General features: G+C 48.9%; 1 protein-coding gene and 1 long non-coding RNA gene across 2 annotated transcripts in view; one reads left to right on the forward strand and one right to left on the reverse strand.

The window, feature by feature from the left end:
* The window catches only part of CkIIalpha (casein kinase II subunit alpha), a 133,756-nt gene extending 125,611 nt beyond the window's left edge, over positions 1-8,145 (reverse strand). The window contains exon 1 of the mRNA XM_070525653.1: positions 8,121-8,145. Coding sequence (XP_070381754.1) covers positions 8,121-8,130 — 10 coding nt within the window. The 5' untranslated portion in view covers positions 8,131-8,145. The remainder of the gene's footprint in view (positions 1-8,120) is intronic.
* On the forward strand, positions 1,432-26,793 carry LOC139049834 (uncharacterized). Its single transcript, XR_011508595.1, has 2 exons — positions 1,432-1,763; positions 26,298-26,793. It is a non-coding gene; the product is annotated as an uncharacterized lncRNA (long non-coding RNA).

Genomic DNA, 26,793 nt, shown 5'->3' on the forward strand with positions numbered 1-26,793 from the left:
CCGCCTAATTAGATAATGAGTATTATTTACCAACTTCTCAAACATTGTAATATGATTAAAAGTATCAATGAGAAAATTGTAGAGCAACATGAAGAACTCCCGAAACAACTTTCTGTTGCTCAATACGTACTACATAAAAGTGTTTTTTCGAGCATGAAAGCCTGCGAATCCGATACTAAACGAAACTTTCTGCAGCTAGATGGCTATGTAGCAACGTTTAGGGTTCTGCAAAGCGTTCTCGAATGGACCAGTGTGTTTGTGTAAGACGAAAAAACCGCCTTCTTCATGGCGCGGAGGCGCATGCACCCGGAAAAGTCGCGAAATAGCTTTTGAAGGCCCCATGGGTGTGCAGTGGACAGTACTCATAGAGGCCCGCGGTGGAGGAAGAGACTGGACTAGCGCTCTCATGCATATAGGCTCGTCGATTGAAGCCGTGACATCGACGCAGTCATGTACCTCATAAATAAATGGCAATTCGTTGTGGGCCTTCTGTTCCTACAAGTTGGTGACCTCGGACGTGATACCACAAAAAAACTGTATACGTCTACCTAGTTTCTGCACGACGCCATGGAACTGGCCGGCGAACAACGACGCCTCGAAGAAAACGGAACGTCTTCCGTCGCCACACTCAAACTTCCCGAATTCTGGCCCTCGGACTGTGAACCTTGGTTCATCCACATCGAGACGCAATTTCGCCGTCACCGAGCCACGTCTCAGGCGGCCATGTACAACGTCGCGAGTGCGCTTAACCTGACCACTGCAGTTTTGGTCCGCGAGCTTTTGCTAGCTCCTCCGCCCGATGATCAGTACGACATCCTTAATCAGTAGTTACTACGGCGCACCACCGATTCTGAGTCACGACGGATTCAACAGCTCTTTTCATCGTAGGAACTTAGTGATAGAAAACCGACTGAGCTGCTTCGCCGTATGACACAACTCCTGGGAACCAGTCCATCATCAGCAGACTCGAAAATCCTTCGGGAGCTCTTCTTACAGAGTAAACCGAACCAGGTACGCATGATTTTATGTGTCTCACCTGCTACGACATCTGTCGAGGCCGTAGCGACGATGGCAGACCAGATTGTCGATTATTTCCATCCTGTGATATCTGCTGTTGACCGTTGTAATGCACCCGTGCGACACAACTCCAGTTACAGCAGCACTTAGATGAACCCGAAAGTTCAAGCACGCACCTTGCTGCGCAAGTAGAGGAACTAACCGGTCGGCTGCCTTGCGCTTTCGTGGGAATAACCATCAGCAGTGGCATCGCTCGCATGACCAAAACGTGTCACGCTCTCCGTATCTCTTTATTTGTTGGTATCGCGCCAGATATGGCACTCGCGCACGTCAACGCCGTCCGCTTTGCAACTTTCTTGGAAACAGTCGGGCCAGTCACTGACGACGGCTAGTGCTACTGGCCCTATATCAAGCCGTCTCTTCTACGTCACCGAACGTGTCACGAAAGTTCGCTACCTTGTAGATACTGGTGCGGCAATTTGAGTAATTCCCCCTACTATTCAAGGCCGCAGAAGACATCGCCATGACACGTCTTTTCTCACTGCCATCAACGGTTTCAACATTAAAGGGCATGGCTAGAAATCTGTCAATCTTGACCTTGGTCTACGACGCCCCTTTCGATGGCTGTTCACTGTCGCCGACGTCCGCGGGCCGTTCATCGGCGCTGACTTTCTGTGGAAGTTTAACCTTCGCGTCGACCTTCGCCACTGCCGCGTTCGACTCCTAAACGAACCTGTCCGTACAAGGTATGACCACGTCTGCACCACCTTTGCGTCTCGTACAAGTACACACCCAGGTAACGGAACCGTGGTCCACCAACCTGGTGGAACTTGCTGAACTGTTCCAACCACCCTTACCAGATCACCCAATAGTGCACAACGTCACGCACCACATTGTGACTAAAGAACCACTAGTATACGCCCGACCTCGCCGCTTAGCACCAGACCGTATTCGAACACATGCTCGAGTTGGGCTTCGCTCGTCCTTACGCTAGCCCTTGGTCATCTGCTTTACACATGGTGCCCAAGAAGACAGGCGATTGGTGGCCGTGTGACGATTGCCGCGCCTTAAACAAAGTGACGATTCCCGATAGGTACCCTATGCACCACATCCACGATTTCACCGCATCGCTTCATGGTTGCTGCATATTTAGTAAAGTGGATCTAGTAAAAGCCTACCACCAGATTCCTGTAGAGCCTCCGACACTCCTAAAACCGCAATCATTACCCCTTTTGAGATGTTTGAATACGTGCGCGTGCCATTCGGCCTCTGTATACTGCCGCTCAAACATTTCAAACACGTCAGTGGTTCGTCGATTAGGTACTCCGCGGCCTGACTTGCTGCTTCGTCTATTTAGACGGTATTCTTGTATTCAGTCGTTCTACTGTGGAACGTGAATCTGACCAACGTAAGGTGTTTGAACGCCTCCATCAATATAGCCTGGTTGTAAACATCTAGAAGAGTGAGTTTGGAGTTGCTTCTCTCGATTTCCTGGGCCATCGAGTAGACGAGCATGGCATGTAACCCGTCCCATCCCGCGTCCAAGCCATTCAAGATTTTTCAAGCAATTACGGGTATTTCTAGGCCTCATCAATTACTATCGCCGTTTCATTCCTCGTTGTGCTTCAGTTTTGCAGCCTCTGCACATTCTACTCTCTGGTACAACACGAGCTAGCACGCCTATATCATGGACTAATGCCCTTGCTGTCACTCCCGCAACCAAGCGCTTCAACGTCCGTTATGGTAGACGCCTCTGACATAGCTGTTGGCGCCGTGTTTCAACAGCTGGTTGGCAAGACATCACCGCCTACATCTTATTTTCAAAGAAGCTGACACCGCAATAAATCCGCTGCAGCCCTTTCGGTCGCGAATTGCTAGAACGACAGCTTATCACCCAAGTTCCAATGACATGGTAGAACGCTTCCACCACCAACCGAAATCAGCGCTTCGTGCCCATGACTCCGTGATTCGATAGACAGAGCGCCTGCCTTTGGTTCTACAAGGTCTTTGCACAGCTCTGAAAGCAGATACACAGTGTTCCTCAGCAGAATTCGTTTTCGGCACGACACTTCGCGTACCCGGTGAGTTCTTCACCTTGGAACCGTCATCTGCTGACCTACAATCCTTGCACCGACCGCCTCGCATTGCAGTGGTCACTGTTATACCACCGCCGCTTTGTAACGACCTCAGAAATGTTTGCTTGAGCCCATCTTTACTTCATAGCAGTCACGTATTTATCCGTCACGACGCTACTCGCTCTCCTTTACAAGCTCCTTACGACGGTCCCTTCAACGTCCTCAAGCGTGACGCCAAGTTTCTCACACTTCTTGTCAGCGGACGCGAAGAGACAATTTCGATCGACCGCTTGAAGCCAGCTCATCTAGACTCTGGCAGTGCCATCTCCACATCTTAAACCACTCAACAACACTGCTTTCATCGCCAATGGGAAGCCATGTAGTGGACAGCACTCATAGCACCCCGCGATGGAGAAAGAAGAGACTGGACTAGCGCCATGAGGCATATAGGCTCGATCATGGTAGCCGCGACATCAACGCAGTCACCTAATAAATAAATGGCAATTCTTTGTGGGCCTCCTGTTCCTACACGTGAAAAACAGCACATAATAAAGACGGACTAGGGAAGAACAAAGAACGAGCGCTATCCTGTGTTCCTCCCTTGTTCGTGTCTATTTTGCGCTGTTTTTCACCCATGGATTCGTACTGACTAGCTCGCATTCATACCCTTTTAAGTCCCTTTGAAGGATCCGCGTGCGCTGCCCGAACTCGGAGAGCATGGAAGGGTTCCAGCCATTCGGGATGCGCGCAGATGCTTACTGCTGCTAACGACCGCGTCAGGTAGCGCTTGCAACTCGACCCATATCATATCGGGTGCGATGCGCAGTGTACTGGCTCAGCTTCACAGTTAAAACTGGAAGCCGCGTGGGTTTCAAGAAGGCTTCGTCCGCATTTGATGCTGAAGAAGGCTCCTTGAAACTGCTTTGCTGTCAGATTCGAGATTTAAGACTCGTATCTGGCACCCTTGGTGCCATTAGGTAGCATACGAGGGTATTTAGCCACGTGCCTGCTCTCCTAAGCTCACGTGCTAAATGAGGTCATCGGGCAAAAAAAAAAAAAAGGTGTTCCACATCCACCCACCATGGCTCTAAGTGGCGCTGGCTAACATCTTCTAGGGCTAGATCAAGTACACATACTAAGTTAGTGGATCGTTTGATGGTCGTCGCTGTAGCACCATTGGTAGTGCATCGCACGCGTAATGGTTTCGGACCCTATCGGCGACAAGTTATCTTTTCGTCCACTTTCATTTCCCCTTTTCCCCTTCATTATTTTCTACATTTCAATTTCAAACCCAGCTGTTTCCCCTATGATTTCCTCGCATCCATTGCCTACTGGCTTTATATGGTCGTATTTTGGTGGTTATCATTAATGAAAAGATGAAGTTGTACGCTTCATCTTTTCAGATTATTCACGAGAAACCAGTGTAACAGCATTAAAAAATCGCGCCGAGCTTGAAGCCTTGTCACTTCGCCGTAATATATCTCGTTTAACACTATTCCATAGGCTCTACTATCTCGTATCACTTCATAACGAGTTCATGTGTGAACCCTCAGCCATTTTTCCGCGTCGGGATGATTCTTGCAAAGTCAAATGCATAATGTGTCATCTCCTCGCATTTGGTCAGTCATTTATACCTCGCACCGCGAAAGAATGGAATAATCTGCCATCACACATTGTCACCGAAACAAATGCCTCGAAATTTACAGACGCTCTACGCAGTACCATGCATATCTAATATATCACGTTTGACTCTCTGATTTGTAAACTTATTTTTTTTATTAATGCGCCGTTAACCAAAGCTCCCACGACAGTGTCATAGTTTGTACAAATCATTTAGTGTTGCTGTACTGATAACTATCATTATTTTTTTGTGTTTGTACGTTGATGCACTGTAATTAATTTTGTCCCAGTTTTGCTTTTTTCATTCTATTTACATTTACGCACTGTTCACCTCACCGATGTAACATTTACCCTATGTAATACCCTCCCTAGAGGGCCTTTAGGGTTATCGTGAAATAAATAAATAAATAAATAAATAAATAAATAAATAAATAAATAAATAAATAAATAAATTTGTTTACAACATTCTTGCGGGGGGCGGAATAGAGTAACACAGCAGTGTGTCAGGATTCGGTGGTCTTCTCCCCCTATGCCTAAGGGGAATTGCTGGAAGCATTTACAAAGCTAACATACGCACCTAATTTCTGTAGCATATAGCATGGTGGCAGGTTGAGTTGTAGCGAAAGTCTAAGACATTAATCGATATAGTGAGGAACCCTTTTGGCATGGCCGTCTCAGTAACAGAGCTGGAAAACTCGTTACCACGAAATGAAAAATTGGGAGGCTCCTCATGCACACCTGAGCGAGAGGCACGCAAAAGCATAGGCCGAGCTCCTCCCTTTGTCCCTATGTGTGAATCGCTTGCGTGTTACTCTGTTGTTTGTCCTAGTCATTGTTCCTGTTATGTCTACTCATTATGGTTTAGTGCCAAGTCCCATATAGAGCGACCACCTACTGTAGCGTTTTCTCGCCGCCTCGACATTTAAACGGCGCCCAGCTTATTCCTCAGCCACGACCTTCATAGTCGTAGGCCTCTTATTATTATTTTTTATTATTTAGAAAATACTGCAGGCCTTATAGTGGCTCTTGCAGGAGGGGCAGAAGTACAGGAAAAAACAACAAGGAAATGCAAGAGTACGTGAGTAGCAAAACAAAAAGAACAAGAATTAATTACAATATGGAATGATTGCAGGAAAATAAAAAATAACACTTTCAGAAACACTGCACCAAAACAAGATAAAAAAAGAAGCAAACATTTTTCAACTGTCGCATGTTCAGCTGTCAACACAGTCAATGCTTTCAGAGTTAATAAAAAGCGATATGGGCAAGTTATTGCATTAGGTTATTGTGCGAAGAAACAAGGAATATTTAAAGGTATTGGCCCTGGCACAACACAGAGTTAATGACTTGGCGCGCCGGTGCCTTGTTAATCGCACTGTTAGCGGTTGTGTGTATTGCTGCGCATTAATAGATAGCTGATTCTGAAGCACATAGAGCAACTTAATCCTTTGAATTTTCCTCCACAATTTTAGTGTTTGCATATTATTCGTTTAATTAAGTTTGAGGGAGAGTCACTTCGACGGTATTTAGAAAATATAAAGCGTACAGCTTATCGTTGATTTTTGTTTTTCTAATGCATCGATGTTGCGTTTCGTGTACGGGTCCCAAACAATTGCCGCATGTTCTAGTGTAGGCCTTATAATACAGTTGTAAGCCAACAGCTTGGTTTCCGGAGGTGCCATTTATAATTTATGCCTGAGCAGACCAAGTTTTCTTAAAGCTGAAGCACATGTAGTAGAGATATGCTTGTTCCAGGAAAGATCATGCGTTATGATAACCTCCATGTACCTATATTCCTCGACTTCGGATAAGGGTTGAGATGCAAGATCATAAGTAAACGGTAAAGGGTGCTTTTTTTTGAGTAATTCTCATACAAACTGTTTTATTAGTGTCGAGGTCCATGTTCCACTGCTGACACCAGCAATGAACACTCTGAAGGGTAGAATTTAAGGGGACTTCATCTTCGTGGCATTTAATTTCATTAAATAAAACACAATCATCAGCAAATAATCCTAATTGAACGGGGTGAGCAATTACTTCTACAATATCATTAATATATATTAAAAATAGCGATTGGCCAAGCACGCTGCCTTGAGGAAAACGGGAAGTAACTGGCACTTCATCTGAAGGGCAGTCGCTTATGCTGACGAACTGTGTGTGCTTAGTTAAGTATGCAGAGGTCCAGCTAATTAAGTATGGCGTCAGCTTTATGATTTCGAGCTTCTCAATCAGTTTATGGTGACAAACACGATCAAATGCTTTTCTGTAATCGAGGAATATAACACCAATCTGACCAGGTTTATCAAGAATGCTAGCAAAGCTGTGGTTGACTGAAGCCAACTGAGTGACGGTGGAAAACACCTTCCTAAAGCCATGCTGTGCCGGTGTAAGGATGCTGTTGTCACTTAAGAATTCTTTTATCTGGTTAGCTATAATATCTTCCAATAGTTTGCAGCAAGATAAAGTAAGTGAAATCGGTCGACAGTTCTTTATTAATGTCGCTTCGCCATTTTTAAGCACCGGTACAATCCGAGCCGATCGCCAATCTTTGGGAAGGGTGGCGGAAGATAAAGATACACTAAAAATGCGCACTACAAAACGTGAAATCATCTCTGCATAGCGGCGCAAAAAGGCATTTCGGATGTTATCCGGTCCTGGTGATGACTTCGCTCTTAAATTTAGCAGCATATATACCACACCAGGCGTCGATATAACAGCAGGGTCAACATAACAATGGGTACGGCTGAAGGGCACATGGTTCGAGAAACTTGAAAATACGCTGTGAAAAAATTGATTGAAATGTTCCGCTATACATCGCTTCTCAGTAGCAGTTACGCCGTTGTGCACAATGCGCTCAATGGGTCTCTTTGTGCTATAGCTAGATGGCTCCAGAATTTTTCTGGTGCCCTGCGCATAAAGCTAGGCAGGGTATATTGAAAATACCGTTGCTTAGCCTTGAATACAGCCTGATTCAAGGCCTCTTGAATGTTCTGGATTTCAGTGCAATCCGCGTTATTTGGCTATCCTCGTTATTTATTCTGTCTAATTTCCTCAACTAGTTACCAAAACGTTGAGCCCCTACGTCCCGACCCCGTTGCAACCACCCAACTGACCAGCCGCGACAGCTCAGGGGTATATGGCGTTGCGATGGGGCGCTACGATATTCAAATGGGGGCGGAAATGCAAGAAGGCTCGTCTATCGCGCATGTCGGTTATTGGTGCACGCTAAAAAAAAAAAAAAACAGGGGGTCGAAATTAATCTGGAGTCTCCTATTACAGCGTGCCTCATAATCAGATCGTGGTTTTGGCACGTAGAACGTCAGAATTGGATGTAAACAATATCCGCACTGACCCCCGCAGAGAAGGCGCAACTAAACGACGCGACCGATCATAACCGGCATGCCTCACCTGATCCCATGCGATCGGACGCCGCCAAGCAAGACCCGGCGCACACGATCACGCGGTCCAAACCGTCTCGCCCGACGCACGTGGCGATCAGGATCAGGCGCTAGCGGCGAAGTGGTCACCGGATCCGGCGATCCTTCCTATGCCAGCGAGTACCTCTCTCATCCCTCCTTCACCGGCGCGGGCAGCATCTCACCTTCCCTCACCTCCCCGCCAATCCAGTACGCGCGCCATCTCCATTCCTTTCCCCTCGAGGAGGAGGGAAAGGTTTTGGGGGACTATCGTTGCCGAGGTCCGGCTCCCTTCCTGTATGATGATTTTGCATTTAAATAATTTACAGAAACAACGGAAGGTGATCGTCAAAGGTGAAGCTTTCCTTTCATGGCCAAAGCAGCAGGTCGACGAGCCGCTCCATTGTCTGAGTTATGGGGACGTTTTCTCTGATGATCTCTTTCGCTCACTCTCGTTCACTTGAAACAGAGCCTACCAACTGGAGTACATGTGACGCTGTACGCTGGGGACATCTACATATGGAGTGCGTCACGATCTCGTTAACTCAGCAGAGACTACAGCGAGCGCTTTTCAACATGTTCATCGTATTCTACATCGCGGCGGCTACATCTATCACCAGAAGAGAGTGTTGCTATGGCCTTAACTCGCAAGCACATGAATGGCTACCCACTGATACTTGGCGGTCGAGCCCTTCCCTACGTATACGGACAAAGCGCTTTCTTGGTGTCTTGATCGATGGTAACCCCTTCTAGACATCGGAAGTGAAAATGTTACGCAGCGAATCCCAAATTATTAGTTTTCTTGCTGGACCCCGGCGGTGTAGCGACTGCTGGTCGACAGTGATGCTTCATAATGCTTATGTTGTTGACCTCTTTCGCTATAGCCTTCCTATCCTGAGGCGACTGCCCCCAACTAATAAGAAAAGCTTGGAAGCGGCACGTAACAACAGTCTACGTGCTTGTCTCGGTCTTCCGAAGGAGTCGTCTTGTATAGGGACTGTAGCTGAGGCTCACTGTTTAAGTCTTCACCTGCTACGAATTCAGGAAACGACCGGCATATATATAATGCTCGTGGTCCAAAACAATAATAATTTTTTGAGTAATATCAAAACTAAAAATAATTCCGGATTCAGGCACGCTGTTGGCTAAATTTGACTTACTATCTTTAAACAGGCACCACAGATGATGCCACAACAATTTCCTCCGAGGATGCTGTCTCCTCTACACATTCGCAAGTACAGCCGGCATCACCCTTGTGTAGAGAGTGGGAACGGAGGCTGCCGGGGCGCTCAGGAGCCAGCCAGCGACGTCCAACGGTAGTTGATGGGCCCAAACCAGCATCTACCGTTAGACGCCAGGCCCAGCAGCTAGCGTTAGACGTCGCTGGCTGCCTCAGGAGCGTCCCGGAGGCAGCCATTCCCGCGCTCTACACGAGGGTGACGCCGTGTACATCCCCGGAATATAGTCCAAGAATAACATGTCTCAAGCACCTATTTTACAGACAGCACTGACCTACATGAGCGTGAATTGCTCCACTACAAGCACATATTTATTGACAGCTCCTTTGTGCAACATAGCTCTTCCTGCGGTATTTTCGTACCTTCCACAGACCAGACATTTTCATGGCGTTTAGAGCGAGCAACGTCAAGATTGTCTGAGCTATACACGATGAAACAGGCGCTAAAATACGCACTATGGCAGCTTCAACAACAATGGACAATCTTCACAGACTCGAAAGCAGCAATGCAAAGCCTTTGCACGAAAATCACTAAATCAATCAGTTATATTTTGGTCCAGGACGTAGCATACCTACACAACTTGGCATCTAACGCGTAACAAGTGATATCATTTAAGTGGCTCTCAGGAAACTGCGGTATAATAGGTAATGAAAAGGCAGATGAGGCAGCCCGCAAAGGACATGATCACGCAAAATTTATAAAAGTTTTTCACTAAAAGTGAGGCTTCAGCTTTGGCTAGGCGATATGTACACAGTGAACAGCGTAGAGGGTGGTCTTCACCTTCAGACAATCACAAGTTTTTATTCAATATCGATCCAGAACTCCAATCAAGGCTACCAAAATGTCTACTACGGCATCTGGAGACCCTCTATCACCGGCTTCGACTGAAAGTTGCATACACGAACGATCTTTTTCCCAATGGCCAGACAACGAATACATGTTGTGAGAACTGTGGCGCGGTGGAATCTCTAGAGCACATCTTGTTCGAGCGCGCAGCTTACAAAGACAAGCGACATCGATATAAAATGAAGATGGAAAGGTTCGGCTAAGGCCCCTTGACATTGACACAGATGCTGGGTCCCTGGCAATTGCCCATCAAAACAGCACAAAGCCCTGGACTTCTTGTTTTTTTATACATTGAGTCAAATAGTTTGATGTCTATGCTATGATTCACGCACGTCGTCTCATCAAGACTGTGATTTTATTTTATTTTTGCATTTACCGTCTACATTCGCCGCATCGGACACTTACCCTAGTGCTAATAACATCACACGACGTGCCACATATTCTATGGGCATGCTCGAAGGCGGCTCTTTTCGAGGGCCGTAAAATTCAAAACCGGCAGCAGTGGGAGACCCTGCTGCTCAGCTCAGACCAGTGAGACCAGGTCTGGGCCGTCCAGCTAGCCGAACCAGCCGCTGAAATCCAAGTGATCTCGGCCGTATGCTAGGCGGAAGGAGGCTGCGTCCGCCCTCGTGATTGCTGGCATTAGACACTCTCTCTTCCTTTTTTTTCTTCCGCCCACCTTCTTCTAGGGCCTTTCTTCTCCTTCGTCCCATTCCCTGCAGAGTAGCATGTAGGGGAAAATGCGCTGGCTAAACACCCTGCATTTTCAATAAAGAGCTTTCTCTCTCTCTTTCGGATATATCCCTTTCAACGCGCGGATTGGCGATTTGAACGAAACCACTCGAATCATCAAACGCACCATGTACTATATACGTCACGCGAAAGTGACAGCATCGCCAAAAGTGATCGTCCGAGAATGCCATTTCTGAAAGCGTTTGGGAGTCATCTCTGCCCCGCTTTTGTCGTGCCTTGCACTACGACGAACGTCAGGCGCGTCCTTTCTGCCACCGATCAAGCACTACTGTCCATTTCGCCTCAGCGGGATGTGCACCCCCCGCTCCACAAGACACCCCTCCTCACTGCCGCAACATCTTCTCACATTCCTCCCATCACCAGTCCAGTCACCGACCAACGCCTCAAAACCCGTCCAACTCAATAAAGAGAGCTTTAATTGATTAAAAAAAATAAAAACAATCATGATCTCCAATTCACTCTGTGAAGGTAGTTGGACAGCGAAGCTGTAAACGACAACTAGAACGATTACCCATTGCGGCGTAGGTTGAAATTATTCACGTGGCGACATTCGCATGCACGTTATTATTAGCTTAAGATGTTTCGACGGCCTTCGACTAGGCTTGCGCCGCTACTTCTCATAACTACGAAGAGTGAACCAGAGAGAAGAGAAATTCGCCCCACCCCGTATGCACGCTGCTCGATCTTCAGAAGTCCTCACTATACGTGGCATTCTCATAGCACTGTCACAACACAAATCAGATGCTAGGCGGGTTATTTTACATACGAAAGTAGTTAAGTCACTCCCTGCTTCGTATGCTAAAGTCAAGCTGCCGTCGCCGCGGCAGCTTGCGCAACAGTAATCTTTATCGGGAAACGTATGCGGAGAACGCTACGAGCTTGGCATTGCATGTAGGCGCACGAGCGCCATAATCATGTCGTTCAGATGCTTGTTCTGAGCGTGTTCTGAGCTTGTTCTTTTGAAAACGTATGCTGTTCTGCATGTTGTATGTGTGATTCCAAAGAACGTATGCACAGTTCGCTTCACTTTGCCGAGTGCGTGCAGCCTCTGCCTTACGGGGGTATGAGCCATTGCATTTGGGGGTATGAGCCATAGACGATGATAGTTTTCTGCGGACGTTACGCCACGAAGAAATCCCGGGATCATATAGCCACAGACAGCTTCGCTGTAAAATGCTAATCAGTGTAGACAGATTACTCTTTCGAAATGCTCTCTGCTTTCCTTCAGTGTTAGTTAGGTTCCTTCTGATATAATTACCTATTATCTGAGCAAGTCAGAAGGGTAATATGTCAATCTAGTTTTACATATGTTGTTTCTTTTATTTGTTTGAATGCTCCCCATTGCAAAAGATTCGTTGTCAGAAATGGATGCGCACTGAGGCTACAATAGCTATTTGTACGTAGATTGAGAGGGAAGTGGTTCATGAGTAAGCAAAGGTTGGCGGTATCCTCTGCAGCCCTTGAATGAGCACGGCTCAGCACCATTGACAATACCACGTCCGCCGCACTTGCGCAGTCTATACCCAACGCATACTCTCGCATCGCTGCAGTCTAGCCCGGTGTCGCTCACTTCTCACAGTCGCTCTTCGCCCGTTCGCATCCTCAAATGCGTGTATTGTAGTGCTGCTTCCCACGGAAATCGCCAAGGTCCACTCTTTTCCCAGGCGCGCACACGCCGCGCTCAGACAGCCAACCGCACCCCTTGACACCGGATGCGAGCTACGCCGTGAACACGGGGCGCTGATCTGCTCTCCCACGCTCGGCTATGAACAAAGAGAGGAGATTTTTGCGTTGCCTCCGTGATGAGGATAAGAACGGCACGCCCGCTTACAATCAAAGTAAGCCTAGCAAAATATCACCTCGTTCACGGCCTGTTCAGGGCGAGTTCGGTTATTCGGGCAGGAAATCAGCGCAAGAGAGATTGGACGAAGGACGATCAGCGTCTGCGTCGTTTGATATCGTCGTCCATCCTTCTCTTGTTTTGTCACCAGTTGGCGAGTTCAGCACCACCACTGCTGACGTGGTCCAGGTTGACCTCTCTTGATTAAGGCGCATATGGGTCGTGGCACAAATTCTGCAGAAAGTGTCTGTGACACCGATAATATGTGCGCCTCAATAAGATTCCCCAGTAAACCACAAATGTCTCTGCTATGTACGAATTAGGTCCTAATATCTAAGTCGGTGCTTAAAGCCGGGGGGGGGGGGGGGAGGCGCCCCCTTCCATATTTTAAGGAGGGGCTTCTCCCCCCTCATCGGCGTCAACTGTAGCTCTGCGGCACCCATTCGGCAAGCGCTGGAGGTGATATTATTACAAGTAGTGCCCTTGTGCGGGGCAATCCTAACTGTCCAATTTTCGATTATTTATTTAATCGCGATTAATCGGTTGCCGTGGCATGAGCAAAAACAGGAAAGCAGGTATTGTCGCTTGCTGCATGGCATGCATTTCCCCAGGCACTGCACATGACGTTCACCACCCTTGCTCGACTAATATTCCTGGCTCAGCATGCTCTTTCTTGAACTACCGGAGGCGTGAAGCTACCTGCTCGTGAATTAGAAAAGAAAACGTTCACCTTGGTTTCTTTAAATTATCAGTTAATTTTCATTGGTTTAGTTGTGCGTTATCAGGGCTGTGTTTTACCAAAGACGCATGAATTTTTTTCACTTTTGAAGGTAAGTAGGTGTCAAAACATAAAATATATTGTTGTAGTGCCTGATGTTTTCAATGCCGCAAGGCAACTAATGACGTGTTACAGCTAGACTTAACTGCTTTGAGTATCCATACCTTAACCCATAGCCGCCGACTACGGGTGAGGGGGGGGGGTAGGGCTGCGGGGCCCGAGCGACCCCCCCCCCCCTACCCACACACCCCTAAAGTGCCATTATCGGAGCTTTGTCACCCACATCATTTGAGGTTTCTTTTGACTTTCCTCGACCTTTTCACTTGAAATTTTATTCTGGCTAATAGCTTACTGCTTTGTTGTCGCGGACGTGCACGGCTTTTAATTCATATTCTTGCTTTATTTCTGCAAATCCTGACAATAGGAGGACAAGCGCATTAGAAGCACTAGCGGCGGCTGCCTCATCCATATTTTCTCACTTCAGAATTGTTTGAAATTTCCACTGTAAACACCATGCACACACAATATATATTTACACACAGGACAAAGTTTATTCTATTTTTAAATAGATGGAGGTAGCCATTTAAAGTTATATCTAAACGTATGGATAGTCTATATATGCCTAGAGAATGAATATGTTGCTGTATGTTCAGCCCGCTTAAAATTGCTTTGCGTGCTTTTTTGACCATGAAAAAAACCTATAGACTTCAGTGACCCCTTCAGCAGAGTCTTTTATCAATGCCGTGTGAAATTCACGTGAGTGTTGTGTGTCTGCGTATTGCTTCTCTTTCCAGTAAGCAATACTAGCGGCTCATGAAAAAGAAAGGAACATTTCTTATAATTTACACCATTTATTAGGGATGAAAACATCGTCAGTTGTACGCAAAGGTCATAAATATATACAAGATGTCCCAGTTAACTATCATCCAAGATTTTAAAAAAATACGGGCAATGCGTTACTGGAAGAAAACCAAGTGCATATTGTTTACAGTACGGCGGAGTAGCTGCCAGTAGTTTTTTCGTTACTAGGTATTAATTAAGTAATTGTAATTAATTATCTAACTCGAGACGTAATATCCAAATAATCAGAGTGTCACTGAGGCATATGAACGCACAGCCAAGGGACATCTGACTGCGGTATTTTCAGCGACGTGCTAATTGCGTACTATTTTTTTCCGACTGATAAATAAACCCCTCGAACTATGGACAATAATGCGTGACTGCGCTCCCACCCGATTCATAAAGCAGCGCCCTCGAACAGGCTCGCTCTGAGTTATCCAGAACGAAATAAAGGAAATAAAGAAAAACATCGTGATCGAGCTAGTGCCTTATTTGCCGCGCCTCGGCCAAAGTAACACGTTGCGTTTGGTATTAGTTGAAGACAAGCTGTGATAGCTGTTGTCTTAGTGTAGATAAAGTGCACCGACGTTTTTTTTTTCTTTTTGCCACCAAACCTATCCCTACAAAAGCGAATTGACAAGGTTAGTCATCATCATCATCATCAGCCTGGTTACGCCCACTGCGGGGCAAAGGCCTCTCCCATACTTCTCCAACAACCCCGGTCATGTACTGATTGTGGCCATGTCGTCCCTGCAAACTTCTTAATCTCATTCGCCCACCTAACTTTCTGCCGCCCCCCGCTACGCTTCCCTTCCCTTGGAATCCAGTCCGTAACCCTTAATGACCATCGGTTATCTTCCCTCCTCATTACATGTCCTGCCCATGCCCATTTCTTTTTCTTGATTTCTACTATGATGTCATTAACTCGCGTTTGTTCCCTCACCCAATCTGCTCTTTTCTTATCCCCTAACGTTATACCCATCATTCTTCTTTCCATACCTCGTTGCGTCGTCCTCAATTTAAGTAGAACCTTTTTGGTAAGCCTCCAGGTTTCTGCCCCGTAGGTGAGTACTGGTAAGACACAGTTATTATACACTTTTCTCTTGAGGGATAATGGCAACCTGCTGTTCATGATCTGAGAATGCCTGCCAAACGCACCCGGCCCATTATTATTCTTCTGATTATTTCCGTCTCATGATCCGGATCCGCCGTCACTACCTGCCCTAAGTAGATGTATTCCCTTACCACTTCCAGTGCCTCGCTACCTATTGTAAATTGCTGTTCTGTTCCGAGACTGTTAAACATTACTTTAGTTTTCTGCAGCTTAATTTTTAGACCCGCTCTTCTGCTTTGCCTCTCCAGGTCAGTGAGCATGCATTTCAATTGGTCCCCTGAGTTACTAAGCAAGGCAATACCATCAGCGAATCGCAAGTTGCTAAGGTATTCTCCATTAACTTTTATCCCCGATTCTTCCCAATCCAGGTCTCTGATACCTCCTGTAAACACGCTGTGAATAGCATTGGAGAGATCGTATCTCCCTACCTGACGCCTTTCTTTATTGGGATTTTGTTGCTTTCTTTATGGAGGACTACGGTGGCTGTGGAGCCACTATAGATATCTTTCAGTATTTTTACATACGGCTCGTCTACACCCTGATTCCGTAATGCCTCGACTGCTGAGGTTTCGACAGAATCAAACGTTTTCTCGTAATAAATGAAAGCTATATATAAGGCTTGGTTATATTCCGCACATTTCTCTATCACCTGATTGATAGTGTGAATATGGTCTATTGTTGAGTAGCCTTTACAGAATCCCGCCTGGTCCTTTGCTTGACAGAAGTCTAAGGTGCTCCTGATTCTATTTGCGATAACCGATTGCGATATATATATATATATATATATATATATATATATATATATATATATATATATATATATATATATATATATATATATAGATCAGTCATGGAAGTGTACATTTCTCGATTTGGGTCCTCACAAAAGCGGATGAGTCACCGGACATTTTGAGCAACATCAGGTGCATAGATGAAGCAAATTTTCACAGAAACGCAGAGGTAAATTATAATGCACACTATTGAAGTGACTCCAATGCACACTGGGTGAAGCGCAATCGGCACCAGTACCATTGGTCGTTCAATGCGGGGTGCGGAATTTACGACTGTAGTATAATCAGTCCCGTCTTCGATCATGCACTGACTGGGCAGCGTTACGTGGACGAAATCCTTGGGTGGATGAATTTCCCAGTGAAGTCCCGCTGAGGCGTCTTCCGCTTTTGTGGTACCAACAAGAGGGGGCGCCAGCACACAGCAGCAGCCGAGCACGAAACTGGCTGGATGTGACTTTTCATGCGCAATAGATTTGAAGGCGCGGGCCTGTAAATTGGCCGGCTAAGTCACCTGACCTCTGTCTACTCGATTTTTTTCTTTGGGGTTATGTGAAAGATCGTGCTTACATGATCGAGACTGACGTCACATTAGTTCAAGGGAAGGATGACGGACGTCTGCCGTAGAATTCTGGCGTCGGTCATCAAGAAAGCCACTGAAAATGTGATAAAAGGACACAGTACTGCATAGCTGCAAAAGGAGACCTATTCGAACACGTCCTCTAGGCTGGTGTTCAACGATGCTCACGAATTCATAGATAATAAGGGCACACTGAAATGTGATGTTTCGTGTGTGTGTGTGTGTGTGTGTGTGTGTGTGTGTGTGTGTGTGTGTGTGTGTGTGTGTGTGTGTGTGTGTGTGTGTGTGTGTGTGTGTGTGTAATGTGTGTGTGTGTGTATGTGTGTGTGCGTGTGTGTGTGTGTGTGTTTGTGTTTGTGTGTAATGTGTGTGTGTGTGCAATCTGTGTGTGTGTATTGTAATTCGGCAAGCACAGTTGAGGCGTGTTCGCCGATTCTTGGCGCGTGCCGAGAGTTCAGGCCGATGAGGGGAACAGCGCAGAAGACTGTTCTCGAACGGCGTGACACGCTGGCAGTGGCGGAGAACTGCGAGTGGAGCTGTGCCTTGTTGCCATTGCTGATTCATGCTTCGTCCCCATTTCAGGTTTGAGTACGCTTACACAGGGAGGAATATTGTGACGACCAGCAAGATCATGGTGTCGAGATGGCGTGGTCAGTCCGGCCGCTGCTCGTTTGGTGCGTAATTTTCCAGGGCTTTCGTCAGAAGGGTACGGAAAGCAGATGATGTCGTTGGTAGCGTCGGGTTCACGCAATCCTAGAGGGATGTACCAGGCAGCACCGGCAGCGTAGGCTGTGAGCGAGGCGCAGCCACAGTGATATGCCTAACTGCGAAATCACGACCTGTCGCAGGTTCTCGTAGATGTCCGGGCCTGATAGAAGTCGGAGTTCCGAAAGAAGACCATCTGGCAGCTCGCGTCTTGCGTTGAGATAGCGCAAATGTTGGTCACTCACGTTTTAGACGTATAGAAGTGATGCTCAAGCTGAAGAAACCCTAGATGGCAGAGCTGCTCCTGCAAAACTTTGTTAGGCCATGCATCCGCGGAACGTACGAGCACAAAACATCGGAAGGCTCGCCTGCTGCTGCTTGCGGCTAAATCTCGAATGCCGATAGCATCAGGGTTGCGGTGGTCGCTGGTTGTGCTTGTGGCGTCGCCGTGCCTGCCAGATTGAAATTTGCGCCTAGTGGAGCTGGTGGGAGAGCTTCTGAATCGGTGATGAGTGAGGTGCCACCGAACCGAAAGCAGATAGCTTGCGGGAATGTCCAAGGAAGAAGAAGCACAACTTTATTGACTCGTAAATCTGAGTGGTGTATATGGGTGGAGCCCCTATTCCAAGGCCCCACTGGCTTCTGCGGCTCGCCGGGCCTGGTCGAGGGTGGCCAGCTGACTTCCCAAGTCCAGATCGGTGAGTCGCGCCTCCCACGACCATGTTAGTGAGTGAGTCCGTAATTAGCGGCGAGACGGCGTGTGCCGGGCGCCTCGGGCATTCGTATGTGATGTGCTGCAGCGTCGGTGTATCTTCACACCAGGGACAGTTGTCTTTATGTCTGTCGGGGTACATCTTGTGTAGCCTGTGCTAGTTAGGAAAGGTGTTTGTAGTCGGCGCCAGTCTTTTGCCTGTGCCCTCTTGAGCTTGGGATGGGGAGGAGCCTTTGTTCGTCCGCCGAGTCTTTGAATCTCCAGTATTTCTCGCAGCGAGCCGGGTCAGAACCACCTAGACTAGGTGGTTCTGACCAGGTGCGCTGCGGGTAGCGAGAAGAGGGGGGGGGGGGAGGTCCGTTAGGGCGGAGTGATCCGCGGCTCGGCCTGTCATATCTCGAGCCAGGCGGTCCACCCTTTCGTTGCCGTCCACTCTGGCGTGTACGTGCCGGGAACCAGGTGATCCCATGGTCTTGTGTTAGTCTTGGTCCCAGGATGTGCACGACGCTGGCCGGCAAAACTCCCTGCAGGTATAGTCGGCATGCGTCCTGAGAGTCCGTTAGTACGTGAGCCGATCGACCGTTTGCTTCGGCGGCTCCTACGGCTAGGGCAATGGCGGCGGCCTCCGCCGTTGCGCTGGACGAGGTATGCAAGGATGCAGCCGCGACCATGCGTGCCCTATTTATCGCGACCGCCACGAAAGCGGGGGTCCGTGTTGTTGTGCGGGGGTATAGACTTGCGTCCGCGAAATACGTATCCTGGTGGCCTTGCCTTTCTAGCAGGGCTGTCGCCCTGGATTAATCTTCGTCTTGCGTGGTATGTCGGGTGCATGTTGCGTGGAATGGGATCCACACGTAACCGTATTCGCAGGGCGAGTGGTATCAGTTCAGTCTCGTACCGCAAAATTGCGGCGCCAGAGGTAGTGCAGGAGTCTTAATAGACAACGTCCCTGGAGCGTCACTTAAGGTGCTCTCGCTGGGCGATGATCGTCGCAGCGGCGAGCTCTTCATATGTATTAACCAGCCCTAGCTTCCTGAGGCGTTCCGCGCTACTGCTCGCCGGAAGGCCAAGCGCCGTTTTACAGGCGATTCGGATCAATTTGACCACTTGGTCGGTCTCGCTGCCGCGCGTGGCTTGGAAGGGCAGTGCATAAGTGATGCAGCTAATGAAGAAGGCTTGCACCAATCGCAAGGTGTCCGCCTCCGTCATTCCCTCTTTGCCGCTCGCGATTCTGTTAATAAGTCCAGTGATACCGCTTACCGTGCGCTTGAGTTTGTATATAGATCGCGATGGACACGCTGTCTGTTTCTTGTGCGTGCATCCCGAGAACCCGCATGTTTGCTGTCCTCTTCATAGGTTTCCCATCGAGAAAGAGTTGTAGGGTCGGTGCTCTGTTCGCTTGTGTATTCTTGGGTCTAATGTATAGGTCTGCCTACTTGGCCGGGGCGCATTTCATGCCTGCTTATTTTGTGCAAGTCTGGACCGTTCAGTGGATCTTTGGAGGATGTCTTGTCGGTCGCCGTACGAGCGTCGAGTGACCCATAGCGTGATGTCATCCGCGTAAATGGCACACCCGAGATCTCGGTGCTCCTACAGTTGTAGTGCCAGTTTGCGTGGGCCGATGTTGAATAGGAGCGGTGATAGTATAGGACTTTGAGGGGTGCCTCGTCCTGGTAGGTCGTATGGGAGTGAGCGTGTCGTGCCTATCCCAATATGGGCGGTGCTGTTGCTCAAGAAGTCTTGCACGTAGCAATATATTCTATCACCACATCTTACGTCATCGAGGCCCTCAAGAATTGTGGAGTGCGAGATGGTGTCAAAAGCTTTTTGAATGTCGAGTGCTATAGCAAGAGCCTGTCTGGACTTCCTGATGGGGCGTTCAGGACTTCGTCTTTCAGCAGTAGGAATATGTCTTGGCCCGATACACCTCTCCTGAAGCCAAACATTGTGGCCGGAAGCAGGTCGTTTTGCTACATGTGTCTCTCGAGTCTGGTGAGGACGACTCGTTCAAAAAGCTTGCCCAGACAGGAGGTGAGTGAGATATGGGTCGTGGTTGGCTTAGTTGGCGCGGTTTCACCGGCTTCGGTATTAGAATAACGTTTGCTGTTTTCCATTCCGAGGATAGTCGGCCGTAGGGTTTCCATACCGTATCATTAAATATATCGGTTAGCTGTTGGATGGCCGAGTCGCTCAGGTTTCTCAGCATCGCGTTGGTAATTTGATCGGGGCCCGGTACCATGTTCTTCTTAAATTCCTGAGCGGCAGCGTAGACTTCTGCGAAGCTGATAGGGCCGTCCAGATTTCAATTATCTTGGCCGTGATAGTTTCTGGAGCTAGGTGATGGTGTCTGTGCTTCTCCGGTGTAAGTGTCCTTTAGCAGTTGGAGGAGCTCGTCCTCCGTGCCTGAGTATTCTCCGACCAGTTTCCTCATGACGTTATTCGCTTGCGTACGTGTGCTGGATGGGTCCAGCATGCAACTGGATAGCCCAGGTTTTCTTGGTGCTCAGGGTGTCTCGTAGGGAGTCGCAAAAACTTCGCCAGTTGTTGCTATCGAGCTCTGTGGCGTAGGCATTGACTTGTTCTGCCAGTTGATCTATCCGGCATCGGAGTTTACGGTTGTGTCTCTGTCGTTTCCAACGCTTTGATAGACTTCTGCGGGCCTCCCATAGGTGTGCCAGGTGGTTGTCCACCGCTGGCGTTTCCGGTGTGGTCTGATGCTCTTTGGTGGTGGCATTGTATATTTCTTTAAGAAAAGTCTTCCATTCTCCGGCAGGGGTTGGTGTTGAATGGGCTGTCTGCTGTTTCTCTCTGTACTTTTTCCAGTCAGTGAGTTTGGCCGTCCCCTGGGTTTGGCGCACTTTTGCCGTGTCGCAAGTTACACTTATAATGTAATGGTGGCCCTCTTTAGCCATACCTGGCCCTTGCGCCATTAAACCTCGAACATCAATCATGATCAATGCAATGGTCACTGCCTAGCGTCTCGTCCAGTTGCTCCAGGTGACTCCTCTGTCGTCATTGATAAAAGCTGGGTCAGGTGTGGTATCATGATTCACGCTGTTGCATACTCTGGTGGGGACGCCTGGCCGCGTGATCAGCAAGAGTTCGTATGTATGTGTCGTCCTGCGAAGGTTGAAGCCATTCGCCGTGTCTCTCTTGTATCCCCACTCTGAATGCCAGGCGTTGAAGTCCCCAAGGAGAAATAGTCTATCATGTAGCACGAGTAGGGTAGATACGTGGTGCAGTAGCGGTGAAAAGTCGGCTTTTTGGTCTCTGGGTAGACTGTAGACGTTGGCCAAGACGCACTTTGGTCGATTGTTAAAATTTGGTGCTGAATTTCTACTCCCGGTGCCGCGGCGCTGCTAATGGCAAGGTCTTTTCGAGCCAGCGTTGACACTATTGGGTGGTGCGGGTTCGTGTATAGGCAGTAACCCTCTATCGGTCTCGGTTGCTTCCCCACCTCTTGCAAGCACATGATGTCGGGAGGAACCAGCGCCGTCTTGACGTATTGTGTTAGTGTCGCGTGTTGGTTGCGTAGTGATCGGCAGTTCCACTGCCATACAGTGAGATTCTCTTGCTGCCTGGTTGTGTTCTTAGCCATGATGAAGAGTTTCGTGGGTTGTGGTATCCTCGGTGTCCATGGTAACTGTCATCTTTGCGCTCAGCTTGTCAGAGGCTAGGCTGTGTCGTTGTTTGCACGGTCATTGAAACTTCTGAACGGAGTTGTCTACGTATCGTTTTAGTTCTTGAAATACCTTAAACATCTGCTGCATTTGCGTTTGTAATTTCTCTTGCATTTGCTGAAACTGTTGGCGGATTTGTTGCTGCCGCAACGCAAACATGTGTTCAATTTGCTGTATAGTGTCACTTGTGGTGTCGTTTCTTATGGCGAGCGTTGTGTTTTTGCTGGTGGCCGCTGTGACAGTGATTGCTGTGTTGGCTGTTCGAATTGTGTAGCGAGTGGTGGTGGTGTTTGGTTGCTGTTGCGGCGACGGAGTGAGTGGTTTGGGTTTCAGTGTCTTCATTTGCGCCGTGAGCATAGCTACCTGTCGCTTGAGTGCTTCTACCTCTTGCATTTTACTAAGATGGCCTTAAGTTGTCTACCATCTGAGATGCCTCGCTTGTATTTCTCATTGTGCGCGACGAGTTTGGTCATTGAATACGTGACCCCCGCCCCGCTTACCTGTGCTGATGTATTCTTTGAATTGGTTTTTTGATCCCTGCTGGTAGTTGTTCCTCGTCGGAGTCCGGGATCGGTATCTTCGTTTCTGCGTGCTTGTTGGCGGGGTTAAGGCGGCAGTACGCTGCCCGGATCTGGAGCGGGATCTCTCCGTGCAGGCGCTTCCGCTTCTCTGCAGTCCTCTTCCTCGTGTTCGGAGGAGAACCATCTTAGTTGTCTGGTGGCCTGCGGACGTGGTGTCCGCGATTCTCTAGGCTGTTGCGGTTGCTTTAAGCGCTTGGTACAGCTCTTGTCCCCGGTAAGATGCCCCCTTCTCCCCCCCCGCACGAGGCACATATCGGTTCACAAGGGTGTCCTTCGCTTGGGTTCTCGAGCCCGCACACTTAGCAGATTTGTCGCGTAGGATTTGGGCAAACGTCCGAGCGGTGTCCTTTGCCGCGGCAGATTTTGCAGACTTGGAGGGTAGCACAGAAGGCGTGACACAAGAAATCTCCTCCATAATAGTATATGTTTCTCGGTAGTATGGGCCCGCTGAACGTCAGGGTGACACTTTGGGTATCACCGATCAAGCGGGCCTGTATCAGCTTGACTCCTTGCGTGCGAATCCGCATGTTGGCAAGCAAGTGTCTCTGACGGAGTGTGTCGGGGTATGCCGTTCACCACCCCTCTCAGTGCGTCTTCTCCGGTGGCTGCGTATGCCTTCACGGCGTGGTCTGTGCCGCTGATGGTCAGGAGGCGAAGTCCCCATGCTCTCATGGCCACCTCTTGGTGTGGAGTAGAGAGGACTGCAATGTTAGAGCCCGGCTTGATTCGCAGGTGAAATTGTTCCCCAGAAAATTGATGGTTGCAGGGTTGAATGATTGCTGTCACCATTGTTGGTTTGATGATGTTGCGTAGGGGTAAACCCTGATGCGGTCGTATAACGATCTTGAAGTCGTCCTTTGGTAGAAGGGGGGGTTTGGGCAGTTTGCTTCCTTTCGGAAAGGGTGGTGTCTTGGTGCCCGCTCTCATTTCCAGCTTGTCTTTGGCCGGCGTTTTGCCACGCTTTCGTTCCAACGTTTGTTGCTTCCGTTTTCGTAGCGTTAGCACCGTTTGCCAGTCTGTATCGACGTCGAGAAGACCGCTTCCCATACGACTCCCGGCGAAAGACGCCCGGGCAAGGGCGGTCGGTGAAGGTCGCGTCGTTTCGGTGGTTCCGGAGCGCGCCGACGACACGTCCGTTCACTTCGGCCGACTGATTGGAACTCTCTCCAAGGAAGGTGAGCGGCGGACCGTAGTGTACCCGAAATGGCTTGCGTTTGGTCCAGTGAATTCATTGGAAGGAGTCGTCGCGCAGCTGCCTTTGAAATGGGGAGGAGGCTCACGGGCCGAGTAGAGGTGTGATGGTGGGGCCGGCGCGTGTTGACGATCGTAACGGTTGGACGCAGGCGATGTGGGACGACAAGACGCGGAATGGCGCGACGGTTCAAATGGCGAGAGCTGTTGTGAATGAGCGCTCGAGGTGACGTAGTTAGCAAGGACGTCTGCCCGCAAGTCCTCGTAGAAGTTGGGGCCATGGGGTGGCAGCCGGAGCTTGGAACGCAGCCGGAGCTTGGAACGCAACCGGAGCTTGGAACGACCTTGTTGATACGGAAGTGGTTGTTCAGCTGGATGAACCAGATGTCCGGCATGTCAATGTAGAATTCCCGGACAACCTACAACCGCGGGGCGTCTGACGGACCACGTGAAGCCACGTCACTCTCGCCTTGGTAGAATCGGTGCGCTGACGCTGGCATGGCTGGGCTCGGTCGTCCGGGTCACCAATTTGTGGGAGGCGGCACGGAGAGGTGGCCACTGTAGCAGTGGTTTATTTAGGCCGGTCTGCCATGGTGCTGCCTGATCTCGAGAGCCGCCGATACTTTGGCCGCTCAGGTCGAGCGCCAGCGTGTTCTATACTCTCACGCTACATGCACGTGAGCCGTCTTTTTCTTCGCCGACTCTGGAGCCGATAGTCGCGCCACTACAAGCGTTTTAAAGACGTTTCAAGTGAAAGGTCAGCAGTAGTTGGCGACGAGGGACAACGTATGCGTATAAAATATCACAGGGCCTCACGTTACACTTGAGCGAGTGTAATGTGTTAGCATTGGTGCCTACCTATATCATGTGTAAGTGTGTAACACCGAATGATAGGGATCCGATGATTACCCGCCAATCTCAGAGTGAAAAATCTTCCTGCTGTGCACAACTTTTCCATCGCGCCACCGCCACTACGAGTTGACGTGCCATGGTGCAACACGGAGCCGGTATTGTTCAATCCTTTATCACCGTCAGCTGTGTCCCCTCACGACACCTGAGTGACTGTAATTTTATAACATCGTGGCGCCATATAAGTCGATGGTTACCCGTTGACATGTCGCTTTATTAGAACAACTGCCATGAAGAGAATTGTGGTCAGCTGAGCATTGCGCAATCCAGCGTGACCGCCATGCGACCCGCGCAACCGCTGCCACTCTTCTCTGCGTCACGCCACTCAGCTGCTCCTCCTCTTTTCCCGCTCCGTCGATCGCAACCCGCGTGTTGCTCGGCCAAGGACAGACCTCCCTACATCGCCGAAAACCAAGTATTTATTTGTACAATGCTGTCACATTGAAACCCTCGTTAGGACACCGTACCGCAATAGTATCAGGATCGACCCAGCCTTGATTACACTGCCTCCGGTGACGGCCCCAATTACGAAACGCATTGGAACCCTTACGAGGACAGCTATGATGCACCAGTATCAGGATGACCCCCACCCACACCTTTTACACTGCCTCCATGGCCCGCGTCGACGCCTTGAATTTTGGACCCCACATCCAGTGATGTATAAAGAAACACCTCAAAACAAGAACCCTGCGCGATAAAGACTGCTAACTTCAAGCCGCGGTGCGAGCTTAGAAATTTGATCATGTGATCAAATCTTCTAAGCAAGAACGGCGAAAGCGACTGCCGCGCCGGCGCTTCCATTCGTGGCCGCCGCGCACAATAGCGGGTGCAAGCTGTGCCATACATATAATTTTCGCTACAGATATTACAACAGCGAATTCTGGCATTCGTACATGTATTTGTCTATACCCTTACTGCTTGTGGTATTAGACGTACCTATGTTCTTATTTATTACGCTTTACACTTTCAAATTTCCATGCAATCACAGTTTCCTAAACATCAAGGCAAGCCTCTGTGGGGGCAGATGGGTAATCATTGCGAATTTTTGCATTTACAACGCAACATTCCGTTAAATTCTATGATGCCGTACATAGGTGCTTTGCACGCAAGCGGCATAGCGACCCTGCCCGTGCGCAAAACCAGAAATCAATTTGTGCCCTTATGGACGCAGCGTGCCTTTGCTTCTTTGGGTACGCTATTTCTAAAACGCGCTTTCATGGTATACGAAAGCAATGTGCCTTTAGCTCACCAGACACAATCACACAGATTTGGGTTGCATATATATACCTGCAGCATGCTGTGATAACCTCTTTTTTTTTTTTCACTGCTTCTCACGTTCAACGAGAATACAGCTCTTTTTTCAAGCATATGCCGATGTCGACGAAAGACGCGAAATGCAACATAGCACTCCGATTATAATGACGAGTCCATAGCGTTCACCACTGTAAAAGTGAACAGATCGCGGTTCTGCTACGTTTACCAAAAAAAAATTAGAGTGGTAGCGTGTTCATGCGCGTCGGATATCCATTCGCATGGTGCGTAGTTGTTGATCACGGTTTCCCCTCAGACTGCAGGATCGCGTTCCTTCTCATTGACATTGCACGTCTCTTGCAGAAGGGCGGCCTATGGGCACTGGCGAGCACGTGCGGCCTGCTGCTGTTGCTGTGCGGTGGAGCGTCGGAGGCCGCCCCCGGCTACGGCGGCGGCTACGGGGGCCATGTCAGCATCAAGGTGTACCGCGGGCCGTCGCACGGACACGGCTACTACTCGTTCGCGCCTTTCGGCTACCATGTCCACCTGCCGCCTGACAACCACGGGTACCACGGATGAGCCAAGAGCCTGCTGCTGTCGCATCGGCACTGCTGCGCGAAGGCCGACTTCCTGGATAAGGTGCGGGTCAAAACAAGGCTCGTCAAATCGCACACTCCGCAGTCCCGCAGCACTCGAGGCCGCTTCAGTACGGCGGAAGTTCGACTCAGAGGACTTCATTGCGAACCAAAAAGACAAGATCGATTAACGAAGACTGGCCTTTCAGTGGGTGCTCTTGAATCAAGGGTTTTTTTTTTTTTTGACGCGGATTAAATGCAAGATTCAGGGGGAAAAAACCGCA

Source organism: Dermacentor albipictus, chromosome 1, assembly GCF_038994185.2.
Source record: "Dermacentor albipictus isolate Rhodes 1998 colony chromosome 1, USDA_Dalb.pri_finalv2, whole genome shotgun sequence".
Taxonomy (NCBI): Eukaryota; Metazoa; Arthropoda; class Arachnida; order Ixodida; family Ixodidae; genus Dermacentor; species Dermacentor albipictus.